This window comes from Solanum verrucosum, unplaced genomic scaffold (assembly GCF_900185275.1).
Source record: "Solanum verrucosum unplaced genomic scaffold, falcon-dt-bn FXZP01000284.1, whole genome shotgun sequence".
Classification (NCBI taxonomy): Eukaryota; Viridiplantae; Streptophyta; class Magnoliopsida; order Solanales; family Solanaceae; genus Solanum; species Solanum verrucosum.
The window spans coordinates 1,134,716-1,158,756 of NW_026019936.1; the positions used below are offsets into that span (position 1 = coordinate 1,134,716).

At 29.0% G+C, this 24,041-nt stretch overlaps 2 protein-coding genes across 2 annotated transcripts in view; both read left to right on the plus strand.

The window, feature by feature from the left end:
• Window positions 1-24,041, plus strand: part of LOC125836196 (F-box protein SKIP22-like) — a 218,576-nt gene that overhangs the window by 85,119 nt on the left and 109,416 nt on the right. The gene's annotated exons all lie outside the window — the stretch shown is intronic.
• Window positions 13,972-19,768, plus strand: LOC125836223 (aluminum-activated malate transporter 8-like). The gene is made up of 6 exons (XM_049515343.1): window positions 13,972-14,308; window positions 14,605-14,745; window positions 15,768-16,031; window positions 17,007-17,119; window positions 18,950-19,093; window positions 19,268-19,768. The coding sequence occupies exons 1-6, from the start codon at window positions 14,023-14,025 to the stop codon at window positions 19,766-19,768; spliced, it is 1,449 nt and encodes a 482-aa protein (XP_049371300.1). The 5' UTR covers window positions 13,972-14,022.

Consider the following 24,041-nt stretch of genomic DNA (forward strand, 5'->3'; position numbering starts at 1 on the left):
TTTTGTAAGTTGAAGTGTTCAAGTACTGACCCATTAATGGAGACGAGTTAATATATTGGATTATTATTCACTCGATTTTCCTCTTCTACAACCACTCTCAATACAATTCTAAGATCGAATTATTATTTATTTGAATTTTTTATTTAATTAACACAAATTATATATAAAAAAATTCACATGTCTGACCCATGAAAAAAAACATATGCATAAGCATGGGAGTGTTAAATTATAATTAAGTTTAAAAAATGCGATCTCACACGATAAAATCAATTTTACAAAACCTCAACGGTTTTAATAAATGTGGAGAAAAGTATATATGAAAAATTGCAATATAGTTAACTATCAAGAACTATACACAAGAATATTCAAACAGTTCAACAACAATTTTTTTGTTTTTTCGATGTTAAATCATGTTAAAATTATAATTAATGAATTTAAAAGTTTGCTTACTGTAATAGTTTAAGTTTTTCGATAGGAGTATCATATAATTTTTTCATTCATAATATATAGTTTTGGGCCTGAGCCTTGAGAATACTAAATTTTTTGACATGGAGTGTTTTTTTTTAAAATGAGTTCTACGTACACGGTGTAAATATGTATTAGTCGATCTAATCATTTTCAATATAAACAATCATATGTTAAAGTATATAATTAAGTAATTAAAATTATGTTTTGCTTCCCTTCTTAAATGAGATCATACGTGGTGTAAATTTGAGCTTTCATTTGGCCATTAATTTTGAAGTTGAAACTTGCAAGTATGAGTTTTTGAAGTTGTATTTGGATATACATTTAATTCTTTTTTTTAAAAAAGATTAGTGAGTAAAAGTCCCAAAAATTCAAAAAACTTGAAAATATTCAAAGATCAGATTTAAAAATAGATGAACCTTTTATCAAACGAAAATGACATAGATAAGCCAAACTTTTAACGAATGACATAAATGAATCTTTTTCTTTTCTCGAAATTTGATGACGTATATGATCTTTTCCCCTTAATATTATAGCCTTTTATAAGTAGGGTAATTTTTTTCAATTTCAAATTATAAAGGGTCCACTTGACCCATTTCCGACCCTCATCCCTAGGAAATTTACATATACTACAAAGAAATGAATTTTTGCCTTAACTTAATTTAGAAAATAGCTAATGAATCTTACTTTAATATCATGTGAAAAATTAATCTCCGTACTCAATCCAAAAGTTAGATCAAAAGGAGATGATTGCTCAAGACATTTAAAAAGATTTAACATCCATTTTTCATTTGACGTGGAACTCTTCAATAAATACATTAAGCTGATCATATACTGCTTTTCTTTGAATATTTCTATCGGAATACCATCGATTTTGTGGGAAACACTTACCAAAAAATACATCTTCCATGAATTTCGTCGAAAAATTTAGAAAATAATTATGTGAGAAATACACTAATTTCTAATGTAAATTATGTTGTCCACCTTTTGAAGTTATAAAACTTGCTTAATCTTCAATAAACTAAACAATTAAATGCTAAATATACTATTCTAAATTTATTTCTTTATAGCTCCAATATTTAATCAATCCTATGCTTCCTTGTACATATGAATAGTACACAATATGTATTAATTAATCACTTAAATCTTCATTATATAGGTGTGAACTCATCAAAAATCAAATGATGTGACAAATTTATTAAATTTCCCCTTTTAAGTTATACAAGGTAATTATATCCCCCTTAGACCTTATGTTATTCAATTTTCTTTTTTATTTGTACTCAACCCGATATACGTCTTAAAAGGAACGATTTTATTACTCAAATGATCATTCAATTATCGAAAATTACTTAGTAAAATTATAATTATTTTTTGTATGTTGTAACAGAAAAAATCACTTAACTATGTATATATAGCACTCAAAAGTTAGGGCGAATCTATAATGTCCCTAGCGCACTAAGCATGCTCTCCTACTCAAGATTCTAGCCTTTTTTTCCATCTATAACCCGAATACCTTTGTCTGTGTATAAATTCAGAAATGTGCAATCCACTTCATTATTTCACCAATCGATTCATATGTATCTAATATATGTATACTTAACAATTTATCACAAAGTGGTAACGAAATGTAACTTGTACAATTTTTTTCATTTTTCAAGTCGATCTGATTCATTCGTTCCTAGAGCTATTTACTCGATTGTACGATAGATGTACAACAACGTCAATCTCTAGGCAGTTCAACTTGTGTATTTTTTGCTTCAAAATCTTATCTTTAATGTAGAAATTAGTCATACTATATTCACCTCATAACTAGGGAAGGGAATAATTAATGCATAATGTGTGCACGCACATGCCCAATTTTCCTCAAACAAGTTATAATTAAAATATAAAATATTTTTTTAAAGAAAAAAATTGGAATTTTCATTGCAAATTAATTCTAACGATGAAATAAATTATGAATTCATCGACTTCAAAACTAATTAATGAAAATAATGATGAATTCTTTTACCGCGAAATTTGACAAACAGATATTATATGATGTAAATTTTGCAACATGTTCAATTTTTTTTATTGTAGAAAGTTAACAGCTACGAGCATATTAACGACGGACACAAATTCATAGCTAAGCCGTTGGGCTAATTCCTTTTTTTTTCCCTCGTAGGATTATTATATTGGTACTCAATTTCATATAGCTAGGTCCTTTTATTTGACTAAATAATAAAAAAGTAACTCTTAATCTTATTATCTTAGCATTAAATATAATTAAGTGATTGAGAACCATTAGTTTATCTTGACCAATTTATCTCAGCCAAGTTTAGTAACCTTTGGTGAATTGGTGACCATTCATTTATCAACTCGATTATTTTAATCTGTTTAAATTTAACCACATGCACAAATAACATTTTTTTGGTGCCACGGTTTAAATTTTGTCCTTATTAAAAAAATGTGCAAATAATAACCTTTTCGTCAGAGTCAAAAGTAAATTAAATCTTTTGAATCGCCAAGAGACTAGCCGTAACTACAATAAGTTATGGTGATTATCACTGGTCAAATTTTTATAATCACTATAACATGTTGTGTAGAAATTCACCAGTATATTGACGTATCTATAAGATTTTCTTATAGCATTTGTGACTAAATATTTTATAATTCGTCATGATTTATGGTCAAAATCCTATCGATCACCATAATTTGTTATAAGGAAATTAAGGATATATTTTTGCTTCATAATTGATCCAATCAACTCCAAATTTGATACCAACTTTCATATAGATGTCCCAATTACAAAATTCAATTCGAATCTTACAAATTCAATAGATACACTTTGTGTTCTTCTACAAATAAGCTCAATAAAATTCGATAATGGTGTTTTTCGACCAAAAATCAATCTAAAATAATCACGCATAAGCATGAGTATTCAATTTTCTACTGTACATATAAAGAAAACGGAGAAGAAGAAGAGGAGGAGAAATCCTGACGAATATACATATTTACACTATTATGAAAAGGACACCCCGCGTAAATATATCTTGATTCGGTGCAACAACATTTTTGTAAGGATCGATGTTGGGTTAATAAAATGGGCTGACCCGTAAACTTCTAATTGAAGCCCAATTGCGTAACATGTACTTTCTAATTGAAGCCCAATGGGCCAACATGTACTAAACTTCATATTAGTCTTTAATATAATTGATGGATCAAACACAATCTTATTGAATCTAGTACATATTTGATGTATCATATACATATATTAAGGAGAAGAAGAAGTGTAAATTTTGTTGAATTTCCGAGAAAAACGAAAGGATTTTGATATTTTTTCGAAGTTGTGATACGTTAGAATACTACAAAATTGTTACAAGCGTGATTTTTTCCTTAGATGATTGCAGTTACAACCCTTAATTAGATAAACTTAATGATATGTATCTGACCAATATGTATATTTGATACATGTATCTAGAACCGATAGATACATGTATCCGAGGTGAAAAATATGGTAGAATTCGTAATAATGCAAACTGAAGGGATATGAGGTAATTAAGTACTAAACTAGTGAAAATTGTAATGTTTACCCAAATATATAAAAAAATATTTATTGAAAACCCACTATGACAAAGTAAGTGCTTGGTCCTGTGATAGAAATTGAAGTTGCTAAAGCGACATTGTCCCTCCTAATTTGGATTCAAATTCCCTTGGACACTTTATACTATTTTTAAGATTTTTAAAATCGTTAAAAAATCATAAATTTCAAATTTTAGATCCATCTCTCTAATCCTAACAACTAATTATCTATTGACAAATTTATCATGATCAAAGAGTCACAAAACACCAAAACTCCACTTGGACAACTAAATCTTTAATAATTGATTGTACTATACACTTCATTTAATTAATTAATTATTTTTTCAACAAATTTCATATTTTAATCATTTGATACAAGTCTTATCAAGATTTCTTGACCTTTATTATATTTTATATATGTCTATGATCTATTGATTTGGCTAGACTTAAAGTGTGTTGATACTAATGAAAGACTCATTTGCATGTTTTTAGCCACACAAAAAAAATTACATGAAAAGCTAACTTTTCTAGAGTTTGTTAACCTCCTTTTGGCTATGACATGAAAATTTAGTCAAGTTTGTGTGCAAGTATGACCAAAATATTATTTTTTTTTCTTTCACCTAAGTAAGTATGGAATAATTTTTCAAAAATTGGGTAAACCTAGAAGATTTTTCTTCATAGAGATTGCTATTATTTTCAAAAAAGAAAATCACTTTTCAAAGGGTACTTTGTTCAAGTCAAGATAATGAGTATTAGTGGTTGTAATTAAGGGTACGTGGAAACAAGTTTTGGAAAGCTATTAAATTTACGTGAATCCACGTGTTATATTGTAGATTTGTTTTTGATGAGGACTAGATAAGTTGAAAAGTATTTTCATTTTATGAGTTAATTTTTGCGGTTGAGTTAGATTTAAGGTTCATTTTAGGATATCAGAATCAGTCCCTTCACAATCCACTATTTACATGATATTGTATGTGCTATAGATGTTTAGTTCTAGGTGTGCGGAGTGGGTGGGTTGAGTTGAGAACCATGTCGGCGATAGAAAGGGAAATTGGATTCCTTACATGGTCTTGCATAATTTTCACTGTATTAGCTAGCTTTTGAGACTAAGTTATATCTAAGATTTATTTTATTTTTTTATCAGTTCACATGCAAGTTTTATCAGCATGTCAAGACTTTTTACTATCTTCATTCTACCTATAGTTTTAAATTATTCACTACTCTAATTAACATATTAATGGAACTTGTTTATGTTACTCAATTCTTCAAAAAATTTGACGAACAAGCTCGATTTGGTATTATCTTCATTCAATCTATTTTATTTAAAAAATTTACAAGTCTTATGATGAATTTGAATAACGTATTTGTAATCTCAATTTTACATCTATATATATATATATATATAGCATATCTCTTTATTAGTTTATTATAACAACAATTAGGGTGACAATTGGGTGGATTGGGTCGAATTTGGACGGGTCATAATGGGTTAAGACAATAATCGGGTCAAGACCCAATCCAATCTAAATTTGCTTGGGTGAAAACGGGTTGGGTCAAAATGGATTAGGTATGGGTTACATTACGGGTCAAGATCCAGCCCAACCCAATTTTTACTAAACTTAATTGTTTTACTTGTTCTTTTAAACTATTTTAGCACATAATAATATTTTTTCTTTATTATGGCTATATACAACATATCGAATTAACAAAAAAATTAAAATATTTTGACAAAAATTTCATGAGCCAATTCAGGTTATTTATAAACCCATTTTTTAATGGGTTGAAATGAGTTGAGCTAATGAATGAACGGGTCAATTACCCGCCCAAACTTAAACAGATTGGACGAGTTAAAACAATAATTTCATTACTCATATGCCCAACCATAAACACTTGATGAAAACTAAATGTAAAAAAATCGATAGACTACATTTTTTTCAATAATTTCTCTTTTAAAAAATGAATGTTCGTTGGTTAATTTTTGCATAAAAATATGTAAAAACTATAAAATAAAATAAAAAAAGAAGAAGGAGAAATAACCATTTTAGTCCCGGTATTATTGCATAATTTCAGTTTTAGTTCCTGTGTTTTTTGACTATGCATATTTAACCTTCAATTTAATCAATAATTTCATTACTCATATGCCCAACCATAAACACTTGATGAAAACTAAATGTAAAAAAATCGATAGACTACATTTTTTTCAATAATTTCTCTTTTAAAAAATGAATGTTCGTTGGTTAATTTTTGCATAAAAATATGTAAAAACTATAAAATAAAATAAAAAAAGAAGAAGGAGAAATAACCATTTTAGTCCCGGTATTATTGCATAATTTCAGTTTTAGTTCCTGTGTTTTTTGACTATGCATATTTAACCTTCAATTATTTTAAATGTATTGGTCTTGATCCTTATAATTAACAAAAATTAACTATTTAACAAAATGATTATTTGAAAATATATAAAATAAAATAAAATAAAGATTTGGTGATTCTAAATGGTTGAAGAATATGTATATAAAATTAATCTTAAGAATATACAATTAGAATGATTATTTTTAATATATAAATTAATCTCATTTAATTTGCTTCTCTGTTTGCTCTATTTTTTATTCATTAGCAACTCTTTTTTCCTTTCTTTTTTAATGGTTACTAATCAAGGTCAAATGCGATTACATTTGAAAGGATTTAGTAGGTGGACATGGTCCTTAAGGCTATCAATGGTGTCCTAACTACTTTTAGTCTTGAAGAAATTTAACATTTATTTTTTATTAAATTCAATTTTTTTATACACATAATTCTAGAATCACCAATCCTTCAATTTATATTGTTTTATATATTTTAAAATAATCATTTTGTTAAATAGTTAACTTTTGTTAATTTCAAGGACCAAAACCGCACACTTTAAATAACTGAGGTTAAATGTGCATAGTCAAATAACACAAGGACTAAAATTGAAATTATGCAACAATATAGGAATTAAAACTGCTATTTCCCCTAAAAAGATTGCAAGAAAATCGAAAGAGTCCCTCAATTGATTTTTTTAATTTATGAAAGTCGATGAACTCCGTCGATTTTTTAAATGCAAAACTGCGGTTGATGAATACAAATTAAAAATAACACAATTATTTCATCAAATAGCATGTGGAGTCTAATGATAAAATTGTTCAATATAATAGCAAATATTATATTGTGTGTCTAAAAGATCGATGAATAAAACTCCATTGTTATTTTTTTTTAAATGATCTAGATTTTTTTTTAAAGAAATTAACAAACACTCCTCGATTTTAACCGAGGTAATTCATAGGGTTCCTTTAATCAACCCACCATATTCCGACATAGTCAAGTCTATCGATTTTACTTTTTAGGATGAAATTAATGTCGTCTGTCGATTTTGATGCTTAATATTTAATATTTTTTAATAGTGTATGGTGAAAAACCTGTTTTTTGAAATACATCATAGATATGATTTAGGAGGAGGACAAATTAATAAGCTGATTAACCGACATTTTTTATGGACAGATCTGGCTTAATGACTATCTAAGTTACCACAAATAAGCTAATTAACCTACCATTCTAACAACCACAAATTTATAAGTAAATCTTGTTTTTAATTTTCTTTCTTATTTCAAACACCACCACATAAATTTACCAATTGACAAATGACAACTATGATTAATTTATCCATTGAAAAATTTATCCACCACACAACCCCACTTGGGTTAAAAAACTAATTAAATATCTAAAATAAGATAAGTGGTACTTCATTTCATTTATTAATTCTATTTAGTACACCACTCTTGAACAATTTGATAAAAGTCTTATAAAATTAAAATGTCCTTGCTTTTTAGGATTGGTTATGTCTATGATCTGATGCTTTGATTAGACTTTTTTTTATAAAAAAAACATCAATTAATTTCTTATTTAACTTTTATTTATCATGATAAATTTCGCAAGTGGTCATTCAACTTTTAATTATTATACACAAAATAATAATAATCATAAAAATGTGTTTTTGTAGTAAAAAATTAAAATACATAAATTATACTATTTAAAAGAAAATACTTTTTTATCTACTTAAGAAATAAATTAAAAAGGGAAACTTACATTAGTCCAACTAATTTAGGAGCTAATTACTTAGACACACTTTAGTTATTAATATTACGAATCTTACCAGATTTTGATGTATCTGATATGTCGAGTTACATGTATCTCGGGATATATGAGGTTAAAATTAGATGTAATGTGTTCTAGATACACTATATACAAATGGATTCACGTGTATTTGTGATACATAGACAAATCTCACCCGTCTCCCTCACCTCCCTCCCATCTCTCACTCTCCTATGTATTCGATATTCCAGATATATACACATGTATCTAGTGTGATTCACGTATATTTGGGATACATGACTGTCTCGTTTGTCTCTCTCCCTATTAATGTATCTAGTACCAAAAATACATGTATCTAGGTGTATCTTCCTTAATATATGATAGAAAACTCTTAATTAGTGATAAAATACATAATTATTTGAAAATATAGATAAAACTAATTAATATATATGATAGGAATATATATATGTCTAATAAGATAGTCATTAGGTTTGGACAAGAAATAAGTTTGTTGATTTATCAAGTGGTGCAATATTGATATTAGATAAGGTGGGTTGCTAATGTAGCTGTCTATATTTATAGGACAATTTTATAGATGTGGTAAGCCACTTGTGGTTTTCCACTTTAGAGTATGCATTTTTTTTCGAGATTTTTATGATATATACGAATATAGTTGAATTATTATTTCGTTATAAAAGATAATTTTGTGACTTTAGTATTACAATTGAAAAATGAATGCTATTATTAATTATCCATGAAACTTCCCTCTCTAGTCAATAGCAAACGTAGGCATAATACCCTCTTTTCTTTGTGAGTTACTAACAATACATAAAATCACGAGATCAGCGGCAGAGTCTGAATTTTCACTAGTATTATTTAAAATATGAAGAAATAACTATACGAGAAATTGAAGAGAATTCAACATATACTATATATACATAAGAAATAATTTTAATCATAAATAAACAATGTAATTTTTTGTTGAAGGACTCAACCTTACCTAACTTTGCCTTTGACCACAATTAAGAGTGGACAACAAACGAATCGAATCAAATATTGACATATTAAAAATAGGATAATAAAACTTTTATTTTTTCTACGTTTGAATATATAAAATTTATATTTATTTTTAAAATATAATATATAAATATAAAATTCAATAAAATACTAGATTAATGTAATACTGCATAACCAAAAGAATTAAAAAAAATTATATGACTCTAGTTTGTAGGTGCCGATTGAGAATCGTGTTGGCTAATAATGGTGTTGTTATGGGTTATAGCTAGTGGCGATGATAGTAGACAGTAATGATTGATGATGGCAATTAATAATTGTGATGCATAATAGTGAAATGGCGACGATAGTTGACGATATATAGTAATGATTGTTGGCAATGATGGGCGGTTCTTGTGATAATGGTGTTTGATGGTGATAATCGTAAAAGGTGGCTAGTTGTGACGACTTACGATTGCAGTGATTGCCAAGGTGTGTGGTGGTAGTTGATATTGGTGGGCAGCGATGGCGGTAGCCAATAGTTGACAATATCCACTATTATCATCTTCGTATGTCTCAATATATATGACACACATTATTCTTTTTATCGATCAAATTTATGTAAATATTGAGACACACTATTTTTTCTCGAGCGGAGCTGAGGATATGATTAACAAGTTTAGGCGAATTTAATAATTTTGGTTCAAATTTTATATTTACATAAATTATTAAAATTAGAATACAATAACTTTAAAAAACTAAAATTTTGAACCCATAAACTTTAAATTTTGATTCCGATTATTCACATTTGACATAAAAATATTTCCAAATCCAAAACGCGTAGAATTCATGTGGCTTGAAATCTAGTCAATTTTGTGTGAACGTATACTTAGCAAACAAGAAATAATAAATAATAAATTAGTAGAAGAACAAGTTGGTTAAAAAAAACAGTAGATCTCTTTCTATTTAATTTCTTCTTAGGGATTGCTAGCACTTCAAGTGGGACAAATATAACTCAAGTCAAATTAGTTTGGACAGCGTGAAAAAATTTCACTAGTTTAGGAGCTAACTATTTAGATACATTTTATTTTACAGTATTATGATTCTTACCAGATTTGATATGTGCAGATACATGTATCTTGGGATACATGAGGTCAAAGTCAGTATTTGTTCTAGATAGACTATATACGAATCTCGCTCGCCTCTTTCCTATCTTACTCATCACTCTCCTATGTAACTGGTATCCCGGATACATGCGAATCACAAGATACACACTAGATACATGTATATGTATGTATCTGTTGTAATTCACATGTATCTGGGATACATGACTATTTCACTCGTCTTCCTCCCCATCTCACTCGCCTCTCTCCCTATTTAGTGTATCTGGTAGCAAAATTACATGTATCTATGTGTATCTTCCTTGATATATGACAGAAAACTCTTAATTAGTGACACGATTATATAAAATTAATATATGTGGCATGGATGTATCATGTATGTCTAATATAATAGTTTTCCCAATTATATTGTTTTCCATTTTTATTTTTACTTTGATAAATGTGAAGAAAGATTAAATTAATATCAAAGAATAAATATGAAAAAATTATAAAAATTGTCTTTTTTAATTAATAATTTCTTAAAAGAACATGTGAAAAACAAACGTTTTAAGTAAAATAATGGGTCAGAGGTGAAAATCTCTATACGATTTTGTATAACGTTATTCACTACTAGAAATATAGGTTTTTCTCCACTCCGAAATAGTGGAAAATTTATGCTATAACATATTATTTTTCCTCTCATTTCTTACCGAATCAATTTATTGGGAAAAAGCATGGTGGAAAACATTTTCTTACTGAAATATAGTGGAAAACTTCCTAATTTTTCAAAATGAAAATATTACTATATATTTCAAAATTGTTGTTTTTTATTTTTTTTTAAAATAGGAAAATTGATTGAAAAATGCATGCATGTGCATTTCAAGTTGAAAAAAATTGCTTGTTTTTTTTTTCTTTGAAGAAACATTTTAAGAGTGACATTTCTACCAATAGAATATTTTGAAACATTTATTAGGCGGTTAAAATGTAAAGTATGATTTTTCTTTCTAAAATATATAGATTGCCACTTGAGATAATATAGATGGTCCTAAAAATTATTAATATTATGGTCGTATATTTTCAATTGATGGTCCTTAATTACTTTTTTACAAGCTATACAAGAAAAAATGGTTTTATTACAATTAGGGGTGAAAATACACGCCTAATACGCGCAACTCGTTCGATGATTCTACTGGTTGAGCCATGATTCGTTTATTGAGTTAACTCAACGAATCGAATTCAAAATAATTCATCAATCAATCGAATCAAAAACGAATCAAAATAGTATAACTCATAGGGTCAATATGTAACCCAATCGAAAAAAAGCATAATATATTAGAAAATATATATGTCCCTTTGAAATCCATTTTTTTCTCTAGAAATAAGTTAGACAAGTAACTGATTAATATTTAATTAGGCAACAATTATTAATGTGGTAAAGTGTACATGTTGCTGCAGCTATTAATTTTTATTATAAAATATATATATATATATATATATATATATTATTTAATTTATTTTGATCTAGATAACTATTTAACGGATTGAATCATTACCTAATAATTAATTTGATCTATTTTGATTTGCTTCAATTTGATTCAACCCGCTTATCATATACCACTTAATCACAAGAAAAAACTAAAGAGGTTGTGACCCAATCCCAAAAATCGAAATGACACTCAACTACTCGTCAAGCAAACCAAACATGAATAGTTATCAGAATAACAAAAATAATATCATATCATATATATATATATATATATATATATATTAAATACACTGCACAATACCAACTATAACTATCAAGAACTGGTATTAGTCCCAAACAACTCATAACTAATACTTGCTCTGTGGTGCGTAATCCAAATTTAATCGAAACTCCAATGTAGACTTCAAACATCGAGTGAGAAACCAAAAAAAAAAAAAACACTCACGCTTCATAACATAAATTTGCACTTGGACAACTCACGTGCCATAATCCTTATAAGTGAATTGAGTGATGCAATCTTAAATGATAACTATTGGTACCATCATGCAAAATGGATTATATCCTTTGTTAGATCGAAAGATTTTGATAACTGACAAATAGAGGAACAGAGGAAAGGAATCAGTTACATCGACATGTTTCTTTCAGATCGAATCCGACTGGAATAAGGAGAACGTCAACCACGCGAATTAGAAGTTATAAAGCGGTGGAAGGGTTACTTTTTCAACAAGAAACCAGTGCAAAAATGTTTCCTTTCATAAAGAAATCCTAAGCAAAGTAGGAAGGGTAAACAAAGTAGGAAGCATAAGCAGAGTAGGAAGTATAACGACGTAAATAACTTTCAAATCCGGAACAGAGTAGGAAGCATGATCAGATATGTAATTAATCGAGTTCAAGTTGAAAAAGGTTTTGAAGAGTTCAAAGTTTATAAATAGAGCAATATTTTCTTTGGAGAAACTTTCGCACTTAAATAGAGAGTTACAAGCAGAATATAATCAAATAGAGGGAGTTCATACTGATTTCTGATTACGAAGTGCAGCCAACGCAAGGAAACAAGAATTGAAGAACTAGTTCATAGGCTTATGTTTTATAGTTCTTAAGTCAAGTTTGCTTGTATTGAGTTTTTATCGAGTTGTATTTTTAATTCTTTCTAGATCCAGTGAAGTATAAACTGGAGTAGGAATAGAGTCTTCAAGTTGGGGCGACTTAAAGACTTGGGAACATAAACCTTGGGGGGTTTGTGTTGGAGTTTAGGAATTAGAGTTAGTTCCTAGGATTGCAAGAGTTGTAATCTGAATTCATAACTTTGAGTGGAGTCGACGATCTAGTTGGTTGTTAGTGTCTAGGAATTAGAGTTTATAATTCATGAGGCTCAGAGTTTAATGAAGTAGAGTTAAATCCTACAAAGGTGTAGGTCGTGGTTTTTTACCCTTTATGGCCAGGATTTTCCGCGATAAAATATTGTGTCATTACTTTATTTGCTTTACATAACGTAACTGTTGTAATCTGCAAAGGAATAGATAGAATATACTTGTTCCTTAAGCAAATCTGGGGGTCAGTATTCCAACATCCTTCATGTAAAAATACACACGCTACATCATTATGTATGTTGTGTCTTGATAGGTCTATCCATATCTCACGTATAGCTTCTCAATATTTTCAACTATCAATGCACGATTCTGTTTGCACACTCAACAATATTTTGCTCGAATAAGTTCCACATAGGCCATGATCAGTTGATCACCACGATCCACTGGTCAATTTTTGAGTCATTTTAATTTGTGTCATCCACATGACTGAACACTAATCGCTATTTTAAAGAAGCTCGGAGCTAACTTCTTGTGTTCGTGCATCTCCAAGCTACCTTTGGCATGGTAAAGCTAATAAGCGAGCCTCACTCCATCACTTCGTCATCTTTGTATTTGTCGTGTTAAATTATTGACTCTGACACTAATTGTTGAGGGTAAACCAACCCTAAAATACTCTTAATATAGTATCTTGAGAAGTCACGCCCACACGATTTTTCCCAAAACCCTCGCACCGTGACATACATTTTATATTTAAATTCACAACCCTTTTAATTATCAATAGAAGACTCGATTCGCACATAACATTACTTATCCTTCTCATAAGAAAGATCAATATAGGAAAAGGTAGATACTCATTTTGTGGATGAAAAATTTTCAAAAAAGTAAAATAAGTCAAATCCCATTGTTTCACCTCAACTATAAATTGAACTTGTTAATGTTGTTCCATTGTGTGCACATTTTCATCCTATCACCTTCTCTTTTTTCTTTCTCAACTCAATCATTTCCAATGGATATTGATTCCAAAATCCAAGAAAAAAATAGTGTCTTCAACATGTTGTGGAACCAATTCAAGTGGTTTCCAATAAAGTTGATAAACAAAATTAGCAACATTGCTAATAACACAATAAATATTGGAAAAAATGATCCAAGAAAAATTTGGCATGCAGCCAAAGTGGGATTATCTCTCACTTTGGTTATATTGTTTTACTATTCATGGCCACTTTATCATAGTTTTGAACAATCAGCCATCATGGCTGTCCTCACAGTAATGGTTGCATTTGAGTATACTGCTGGTAAATTTTTACTACAAAAATAAAATAACTATAATTAGCTACGAACTTCGATGCTAACCTGACATGTCACTAATTTGTTTATAAATAACATAATTTTTTGATTAGCTAACGTTAAATAGGTTCAGCGATGAATTTGTATTGTTTAACTATAAAACTTGTCTGTCATAACATAATTTGTTGATTACAGATTGTCTGTCATTGATTCCTATTTTTTTTTCTTTCTAATTTGATGAATTTTTTAATTTTATTTTTTTACATTTGATTTTCATGTTAAAGGTTTTTTTTATTATTTTCAGGTGCAACTATATCAAAGTGCTTAAACATTGCATTTGCTACAGCATTAGGTGTCTCATTAGGGATTGGAGCTAAATATTTAGCCAAGTTTTGTGGAAAAGAAGGGGAGCCTATAATTCTTGGGTGTTTGGTCTTCATTCTAGGTATGATATGCATGCACAATACAATCTTTTTCTCTATTATAAAAAAAATGGAAAAATTCAAAAAATAAAAATAAAAATTGGAAGATAAATAGATAATAAGTCCTTTTTTCATATTAATCAAATCATAAAATTGTTTCACATGACAACAATAGTGTATATGTACATCAAAGTGAGGATCTAGCATACATCTTATAGGTCGACGCAAATTCAATAGTTTTGATTCAGACTTTATATGAGAAAATTTCATGGACATGCAGAGGAGAAATGTTATCCCCACTTAGATCATCAAGATAAAACTTTTACTTGTTCAAATAACATCTAAAGATAAAGCATGTATAATCAGGAACGACAAAGCTCTTCATGATAAAAAAAATAAAATTGCATGTTCATTATATCACGGGTAATTTCAACAATAAATCAGTCTAATGACATATTTTTTTAAATATTGAAGCCAAGACCAACGCTATACTAGTATGATATAATTGAGACGTTTTCTGAAAAGTCAAAAATCAAAATTTTCTATTATAAGTCTATCTAAATCGACCGTACCGCCAGTGGCGGAGCCAGAAATTTCACGAAGAGTGTCCAAAAATTGAACAATAAAAGCTCTTTTTAAAAAGTGTTGCTAACTCATGTGCACTGGCTCATTCAATGCGTCTGAAACCATTGGGCTACAACAGTTTGTTGTGTCAAGAGTGTCCAAAATATATTATTTAATCACTTTGTATATCATTTTACTTGTATATACAAAAAAAAAAATCCGACGAAGGGTGTCCAATCTAACCACCACGTAGCTCCGCCCCTGCGTACCGCAAAATAAAAAAATGTAACTTTAAAATACTGACACATACCAAATTAATTAGGTATAATAATGGTATAATACTTTTAAAAATCAAAATTACCTAACAGAAGTTTCTAGTACCGTACTATACCATGCATACCATGTCCATCCCTAGTTGAGCTAGAGTATCGAAATATAACCGTATAATATTTAAATTTTGAATCCATTTCTGATCACGCAGGTGCTCTAGGTACATTTACAAGATTTTATCCACATATGCAAAGGAGGTATGACTATGGATGCATGTTCTCTGTGGCAACATTTAGTTTGGTCACAGTGTCTGGTGATAGGTACTTGGAGTTGGTTAAGCAAAGGATATCAACTATTATGGTTAGTGTTGCCACAGTCATGGTTATCTCATTGGTCATTCGACCAGTATGGGCTGGAAAAGATCTTCATAATCTTATTATTGCAAATCTTGAAAAGCTAGCAAGCTTCTTAGATGGTACGTGAACGTTAAAAACACAACTAAATTATCTATTTTTAATTTTTTTTAAGTCTTATATCTAAACTGCTGAGAGTGTGAATTGTTTCATACTTAAACTATATATCACTTATTAGTTGTGAATTGTTTTAAATTGTCATGTTGGTGTGTACACATTCTCTCTTTTATTTAAAAAATCTTGTCACATGGACAAAACATTTGCGAGTTTCATTAATGAAAAGAAAAGTGGAGGCTCTAGAGAACCACTTTGACAAAAATTAAATAAATTATTAATATTAGCTAAAAAATTTCATTAATGAAAAGAAATTGAGGAGGCCCAATCCATCTTGACAAAAACTAAATAAGTTATTAATATTAGTTAAAAATTAAAGAATAAAGTATCACTATCCGTCTATCACCCCACTCTCACCCCTCAAAAAGAATTGTTTTTAAAAAAAAAAAAAAATTAAAAAAAATCTTACCCCCCTTCCCTCGAACCACCCACCCCTACCTCTCCCTCCTCTCCCATAAAACAATTAGAGAATTTTTATTTTTTAAAAAAAATTCCTAACCCCGTCCCCCAAAAGAATTTTACATTTTTCTTAATATCTTTTATAAAAGTTTTTTAAAAAACTTCTTACCCCACTCCAACTCGGAGATTAAAATTATAAAGAAGTTATGGAGTTTGAATGTTTACAATCAAATTATTTTATAACATTGTTATTTGTCTGGATTATTTTTTGTAATGCTATAGAAAAATATTGTTATAAAAAATATATAATATAGTGTAATATGAAATATTGATTCCAAAAAAAAGAACTCGATTGTTAAACTACAATATTGTTATAAATATTGATTGGTATAGAAAGGTTTGGTTGACCTATCTATATAGTATAATTTTCGAACAATGAGATGTTTCTGACTCTCCTTTAACAAGGGTAGCTTAGCCACAAATTGTATGGTGCAAAATTTGAAAAAAAGTGAATTCTTTTGTAGGTTTTGAAAGTGAGTATTTTCAAGCAATTGGTGAGGGCTCCAAAGACAAGGAAAAGGGATTTCTTGAAGCCTTAAAAAATGTTCTTGGTTCTAAGGCCACTGAGGAATCTTTGGTGAGTAGACGTATAATTGATTTTTTATATATATATATATATCGTATTATTTATCTGATTCATCCGCTTTATGCGGCATAAGATTCATTTAAGAGAAAAAATTTCTTTATCAAGAGTTTCTCCATGCATATATCTAAGATGACTTTTTGATTCCTTTTTAATACTATTATCTAATATTTGAAATTTACTCTCGACTATTGAAAAATATTATTTGGGCTTATAATTCATAAGGTGCGACGCACTAATTATTGGCCCATTAGCTAATTAATCCTCTACCTAAACCAAAACTAATTGCTAACTTAATAAATCTCAGTGTAAAGAGTAAATTACATCTTATCCCTACTTTTTTTCTAATTACAATAATCCCTTAAAATTTGTACCTTTCGAATACATAAGTCACCATCCGGATACGTTAATTCACCATCCGGATACATTAATTTTAATACTAAAAGAATCCTTCTGTTGCGCTAAAAAGGGAATAAAATCTAAAAATCTAATTAAATCCCATAAATTACGCTTACATTTCTTCTTACTCTCAATCATACAGAGGCAACTCCTAAACAAAACGAAGAAATTCAAATTTTCAAATTGCTCCCCCCTGTTCAGCGAAAAAACTTTTCAGATTTGATTCAAAAGCTTTTATCGAAATTTTGGGTAAGCGAGGTGAGTTATGAAGGATAAAAAAGTGATGAAATTGTTGTTGGACAAACGATTTCCTCTTGAATCTTCAAGTTCATCGAAGATCCTTTCAATTTTGATTCAAGATTGTCAAAAAATTTGAGATTCAATATTCTTCTCTCAGTTCATCGAAGATCCTTAAAATTTTGAAAATTTTGAGATTCAAAATTCTTCTCCTAGTTCATTGAAAGTCCTTCCAATTTTTCAAGATTATCGAAAATTTTGAGAAGATACATCATAAATATTTTTGCTACATAACATTTTACTATTTATGTATCTTGTGTAAATTGATAAGTATTGTATTTATACTAGATAGATTAAATAAGTAATTGTTGTCCATAAGATGTTGGATTTGAGATCGATACATTATCGTGTGGTAGTTGCTACGTAATTGATACATTTAGTATAAATTTGAATCATCTCTAAAAAAAAATAGTGCATGATACATTACTATTTATGTATGTTGTTTAAATTAATAAGTATTGTATTTATACTAGATACATTAAATAAGTAATTGTTGCCCATAAAATGTTAGATTTGAGATCGATACATCACCGTGTGGTAGTTGCTATGTAATTGATACATTTAGTATAAATTCAAATTTACATATCATATCTAAAAAATTAGTGCATGATACATTACTATTTATGTATCTCGTTTAAATTGATAAGTATTGTATTGTTACGGAATACATTAAACATGTAATTGTTTCCATAAGTTGTTTGCTTTGAGATGGATACATGTATATAAATTAGTATTTATGTATCATGCCCGTACAATTTGACATAGCTATGTATCATATACAAAAAAGGGGAGAAAATTGTGGAGTTGGAAGATTGAAAGTTATGTATCTGGAAAGGAGAGAATTAGAGAGAAAAAAGAGGAATTTTTGTAATTTTTTTAAATGGTAGGGAATAATAGAAAATAAGGTAAAAAATGTTGTATAGTTTGGTAATTTTTCCTTATAATTTATACTATTATGAGTGTTGAATAATCTTATTCTCTCCACTGAGAATTTTTAAGAGATATACGTTTTAGTTTTACCATTTAATGTTTATATTGCGAATTATCTATAATTATTTTTTAAAGTGATGTGACGCTATACATTTGCTTGTTTTATATTATCAATATATATAACTTAAATTAATTCAGGCAAACTTTGCATGGTGGGAGCCAGCAAATGGACCATTTAGGTTTAATAATCCAGGGAAAGAGTACTTAAAGATTGGTAACCTTGGTAGAGATTGTGCTTGCCATCTTCATGCTCTTAGTGGTCACTTAAAATCCAAATCTAAGGTATATATTTATTTATTTTTAAAAAAATGTTATGATATGTTTCATATCATAATTATTATTATTTTATTTTTAAAAAGGAAAAACTTAAATACTTTGTCGATTCAAACTATGTCATAAGAAGTAAAATAAAGTAAATACATAATTTCTAATTTTGACACGTGTTTGATTTTTCAGGCACCAACTGAGTTTCATAAAAGAATAGAAAAAGCCTGCAAGAGAATTATTACGAAATCTAGCAATGCATTAAAGTGTCTTGCTTTGTCCATCAAAACTAGGACCCAACTCCCTTCCTCCACGGGTGAACCCGGCCCGTATAACACGAAATTCGCCATCGATGAGCTCATAGCGGCGCTCTTAATTACCACAAGAACCATCTCAGAAGAAGACACAATTGATGTCATCACGGCTATGTCGGTGGCGTCGATACTCATCGACGTCACTAGATGCGTCGACGAAATCTCCAAGGCGGTAGGAGAGCTTTCGATCAAAACACGTTTCCAAAAGGAGGATAAAAAGAAGGATAATTCTACGTCAATCAAGGCGTTAGAGAAATTACCGGCGCCTCGATTACAGCTCCTACACCATGAAATTGTGAATGATGCGGTGAAGGAGGAGGAAAATCCTATAGGTGCAATAAAAGGAGAACATGTTGTTTGTGAGATACATGTAATATAAGAGGAGATAAAAGCAGAGGGTAAATAGAAGCAAAGTCGATAACAGAAGCAAAGACAGATTCAGAATATGAAGTTTTTGTATTTTTAAAATGATGACTTCAATTAGTCCCAATCAAAGATTATACATATTTAAGAAAAAAACTTAGTACATAGAGAGGATTAGATAAAAATTATTAAACTTACGTGAACTTATAACTGTATATATCTAAAAATAATAATATAAGAGTATAAGGATAAACTAGCTAGAGAGGATAAAAGATTAACTACAAAGTGACAAGAATTTTCTTCCTTTTTTTAAAAGAAAATAAATAGATTTCTTTTCATTATTTCAGTGTGATAGATATTCAATATACAAAGTTATCCATATTGACAAATGTGTTTCTTCTTGTTTAGCCCTTTTCTTCTTGTTTGCATGGTTGTTAAATTTAAGTACTCAAAAATTATATTAAAAATATTATAAATTACATTTCTTTCATGTCAATATGATGAAGAATATATTTAAAATTTCAGTCAAAGTTTACATAAGAAAATGCCACATAATTTAAGACAGAAGGAGTATAACAAACTAATCAACACAAAAATTAATTCAAAATAGCGAAAAGCTTTGGAAAATTGTTGGGAAAAAAATTAACGGTTTGACTTCACAAATGGTAACACCTGACGGAGGGAGTATCGATTTTCCTTAATAATAAACATGTTGACCAAATAGTTTAGAAATTTTTACCTGGTGTAACTAACTTATAACGATCAACCCATTATGAGTGTCGCGAAGAAAAAATATGTCACGACCCACAACGAGATCTTAATGGATCATGTTGAGGCCCAACTTACTATTTGGACACCATGTGTGGGGTGAGTGGCCCAACTCAAGATGTATTGGGCTTCATAGCCACAAGCCCACAAATTTTGATACATATAGACTTAAGATTTGTTCAATCTTCAATGGGTGTCTTTATTATTTATTTTACGATAAGATATTCGTCGTAAGATATAATTTATCTGTATTAAATATTTGTTCTATTGATAAAGTGTTTGTAGTCATCAGGAACAGTTATTATTAACACTAAAATAAGAAAAAATAATTGAATTTTGTGTTGAATTTTTAAGTGACAGATAATTTGAGTTAATTATTTTTTAAAATCATGATAGATAATTTGAGACAGGAGGAGTAATTAGGTGGACATAAACTTTGTTTTGGATTTGGTACAATAAATCACAAAAATGGTAATGAGAACAAACAAATTTGATGTACATTAATGTAATAATTTCTTGTTGAAGCCCAACAGCCCAAAACAATCATGTGAACATGTACAATTATATTTGTCACCTGCACATAGTATAATTTGATCAATTTTAATAGTTTTTTGTTTTTTGTTTTTAACCCGGTGTTCGGGTACTTGTTTTGGGGCTCGATCATTCTGGATTTGCGACGTGAAATCCCACTTTGAGGGGTAAAGTGTCTCATACCAAAGACGATTTCATTCTCAATTTTCAAACCTCAAAGTAACCACTCATCACAATCTTTTGTGATAGTTTCAATAGGCCGACCTTATTCTTTTCTAGGTTACAACTCATGTTTAAGAGTCTGTATGGATTTGCTTATAGCTTTTAGCTTATAAGTCAAATTCCTAACTTATGACCTTGCATTTATTTTAAAAAAAAAAAAAAAAATTGGAAAAAATGCTAACTTTTTTTTTATTTTAGTTAAATAATATAAAAGTGCTTCAAAATTATTTTAGTCAAAAAACATTTAAAATAAGCCGATCCAAACAGGCTCAAACTGGACATTGACAATTCACTACCAAATGATCTGATTGCATAAATATTATGTATATATGGTTATTATAAAACTTAAAATGCATAATAATTATAAAAACAAAAGAAAAATCTTCAAATGGTAAAAAAAAAAAAATACCAATTGATTAGAAAATGCACTAAAGACATGAAAGATTGTCTCTTTGTCATGATTGAGTACCAAAAAAAAGACACAAAACCATATCAACAACTATGGGCCCTTAAACTGTCTCCATCATTGTTTCTAAAACAAACCATGTTAACCCAATGGGCCAAATTTCCCTCTAAAATGGGTCCATAATAAAATTCTACACAAATATCTTATAGTGTTTAGAGTTAATTACATTTCATCCCTATTTTTTATTTTTTTTCAAATTATAAAAATTCCTTAAATTTGATGAAATTTGAATACATCCCAAAACGTCTCGATACGTTGCGTCTTGGTTTCGAATACATCACTCATTGTCTTAATACATCACGTAATGTGATGCATCCAAACAATACATCGCATAAATTTATGTATCCAAGAATAGGAAAAAGTAAAAAATTACGTAATTTTTTCAAATGATAGAAAAGTTTTTAAAATGTGATAAAATAAGGAATATGTTACTGTCCAAAGTACCAACACTTATGTCCATGACTTTTTTCCATTTTTATTTCTTCTTTAAGTTGCATTCAAATTTTGGCCTTCATCATGTACCTTCGTTGAGAACTAATGTAAAATGGGGTCCTTCGGCTTTTTTCTTCATTTTTCACTTGGTACTTGACAGACTACACGAGATGAACCTTGGTTTGGTGAATTGAAGTTGGCCTTAGGTGTAATAGGACTCTCAGTTACTGCGCGCGATCGTATATTGAGGTGCTCCCCGCTGGTTGTTGTTTTAGGGCCAATAAATTCGAATCTGCATTAGAAAGCTTCATTTTGAGGATATATCTAGAGATCAAATCCGAATCAATGGTGGAGCCATCATTGTTCAAGGGGTGTCAATTAACTCTCTTCACTAAAATGTTACATCATGTAGATAGTTAATATTATATATATTTTGAATTCCTTTTGATTCTTTTTCATGTATTTACTTCTTTACCAATTTGACTCCTTTAGTGAAAATTCTGATTGAAAATTATTTTTCTATTTCACAAATACAATGGTTAAGTCTGCGTACATCCTACCCTCTTCAAACCTCACTGTAGGATTACACTGAATATATTATTGTCGTTCTACTTAAAATTCTGGCGACTCCATTACTCAAGACCTTCAATTAAAGATAAAGGTACTTATTACTCTATCGCAACCACTTTGATGTGGCTCCTTTGGCTTGTCCCACTATACTAATATAAATAATTGATTACTTTCTTCAATTGTTATAATAATATTTGATAAAATATGATTTTTGTACTATTTATAGAAAGCTACTACTTGGTTATTAAATTAGTACTAGAATTCTCCTCTTTTTTCTTTTTTTTCTTTTTTTGGTTTTAGTGATTGATAGATTCATGCAATATGTAATCTTTTGATAGTGAAGGATTTGTATATTTCCTATATATACTTGAAGAATTGATTTATTCTAGGATCTAATTGTCCGTACTTTGTGAGGCAACAGAACAAGAAAACCTCCAAAATTCAAGCATGATTTCCTTAAGAAATTTGTTTTACTAATTGACAACTATGATTAATTTATCAATTAATTAACTTAGCATGATCAAGAACCATAAAGCACTATAAATCCACTTGTGCACAATAAAAATAAATTAAAGTACATAGGTCATCCTACACTTCATTTATTAATAGTTTTAAATGATAGTTTTTAGTGTACAAAATATATCGCGTTAGCAGAATTCAGAAAATGACGTACTGATATAGACAACCTACCATAATGTAAGTATTAATAGTTGTTTTCATGACTTGAACTTGTGATTTATGTATCACATAAAGATAACTTTATCGTTGCTCCAAAACTCCTGATCGATTCAATTATTAGGTTTAACCATATAAAAGGTCTATAATGATTTCTTGACCTTTAGGACTTTTAGATATTTGGACATGTCTATGATCTAGAGTAGCATAGAGGGGGTGACTTGTCTAGTGTTTATCAATTTCTTTAGTGCTTTTTGATTATATGATAATTACACCTTTGAAAGTTTTGCTCTTATGAGGCATTTATAAGGGTCACAATCCATTTCTTTTTGGAAATAGATAATATAACTAGGTATTATAGGATAGTATAGTCTTTAGAATAATTATAATTTTTAGGGGTTGTTTGGTTATTAACAAAGTTGTTCTTGAATTACAATTTTAGAATCATATTCTATAATTATAATTCTTAGGGTTGTTTGGTTGTTAACCTTTATTCTAGAATTACAATTTTAGAATCATTATTCTAAATCTAATGTGGAATAAATAATCAAGATTTTTCCGGAAACTTTTTCCCCTTATAATCATTATCCTACAAAAAAAAAAATATATAAAAAAAAATAAAAAA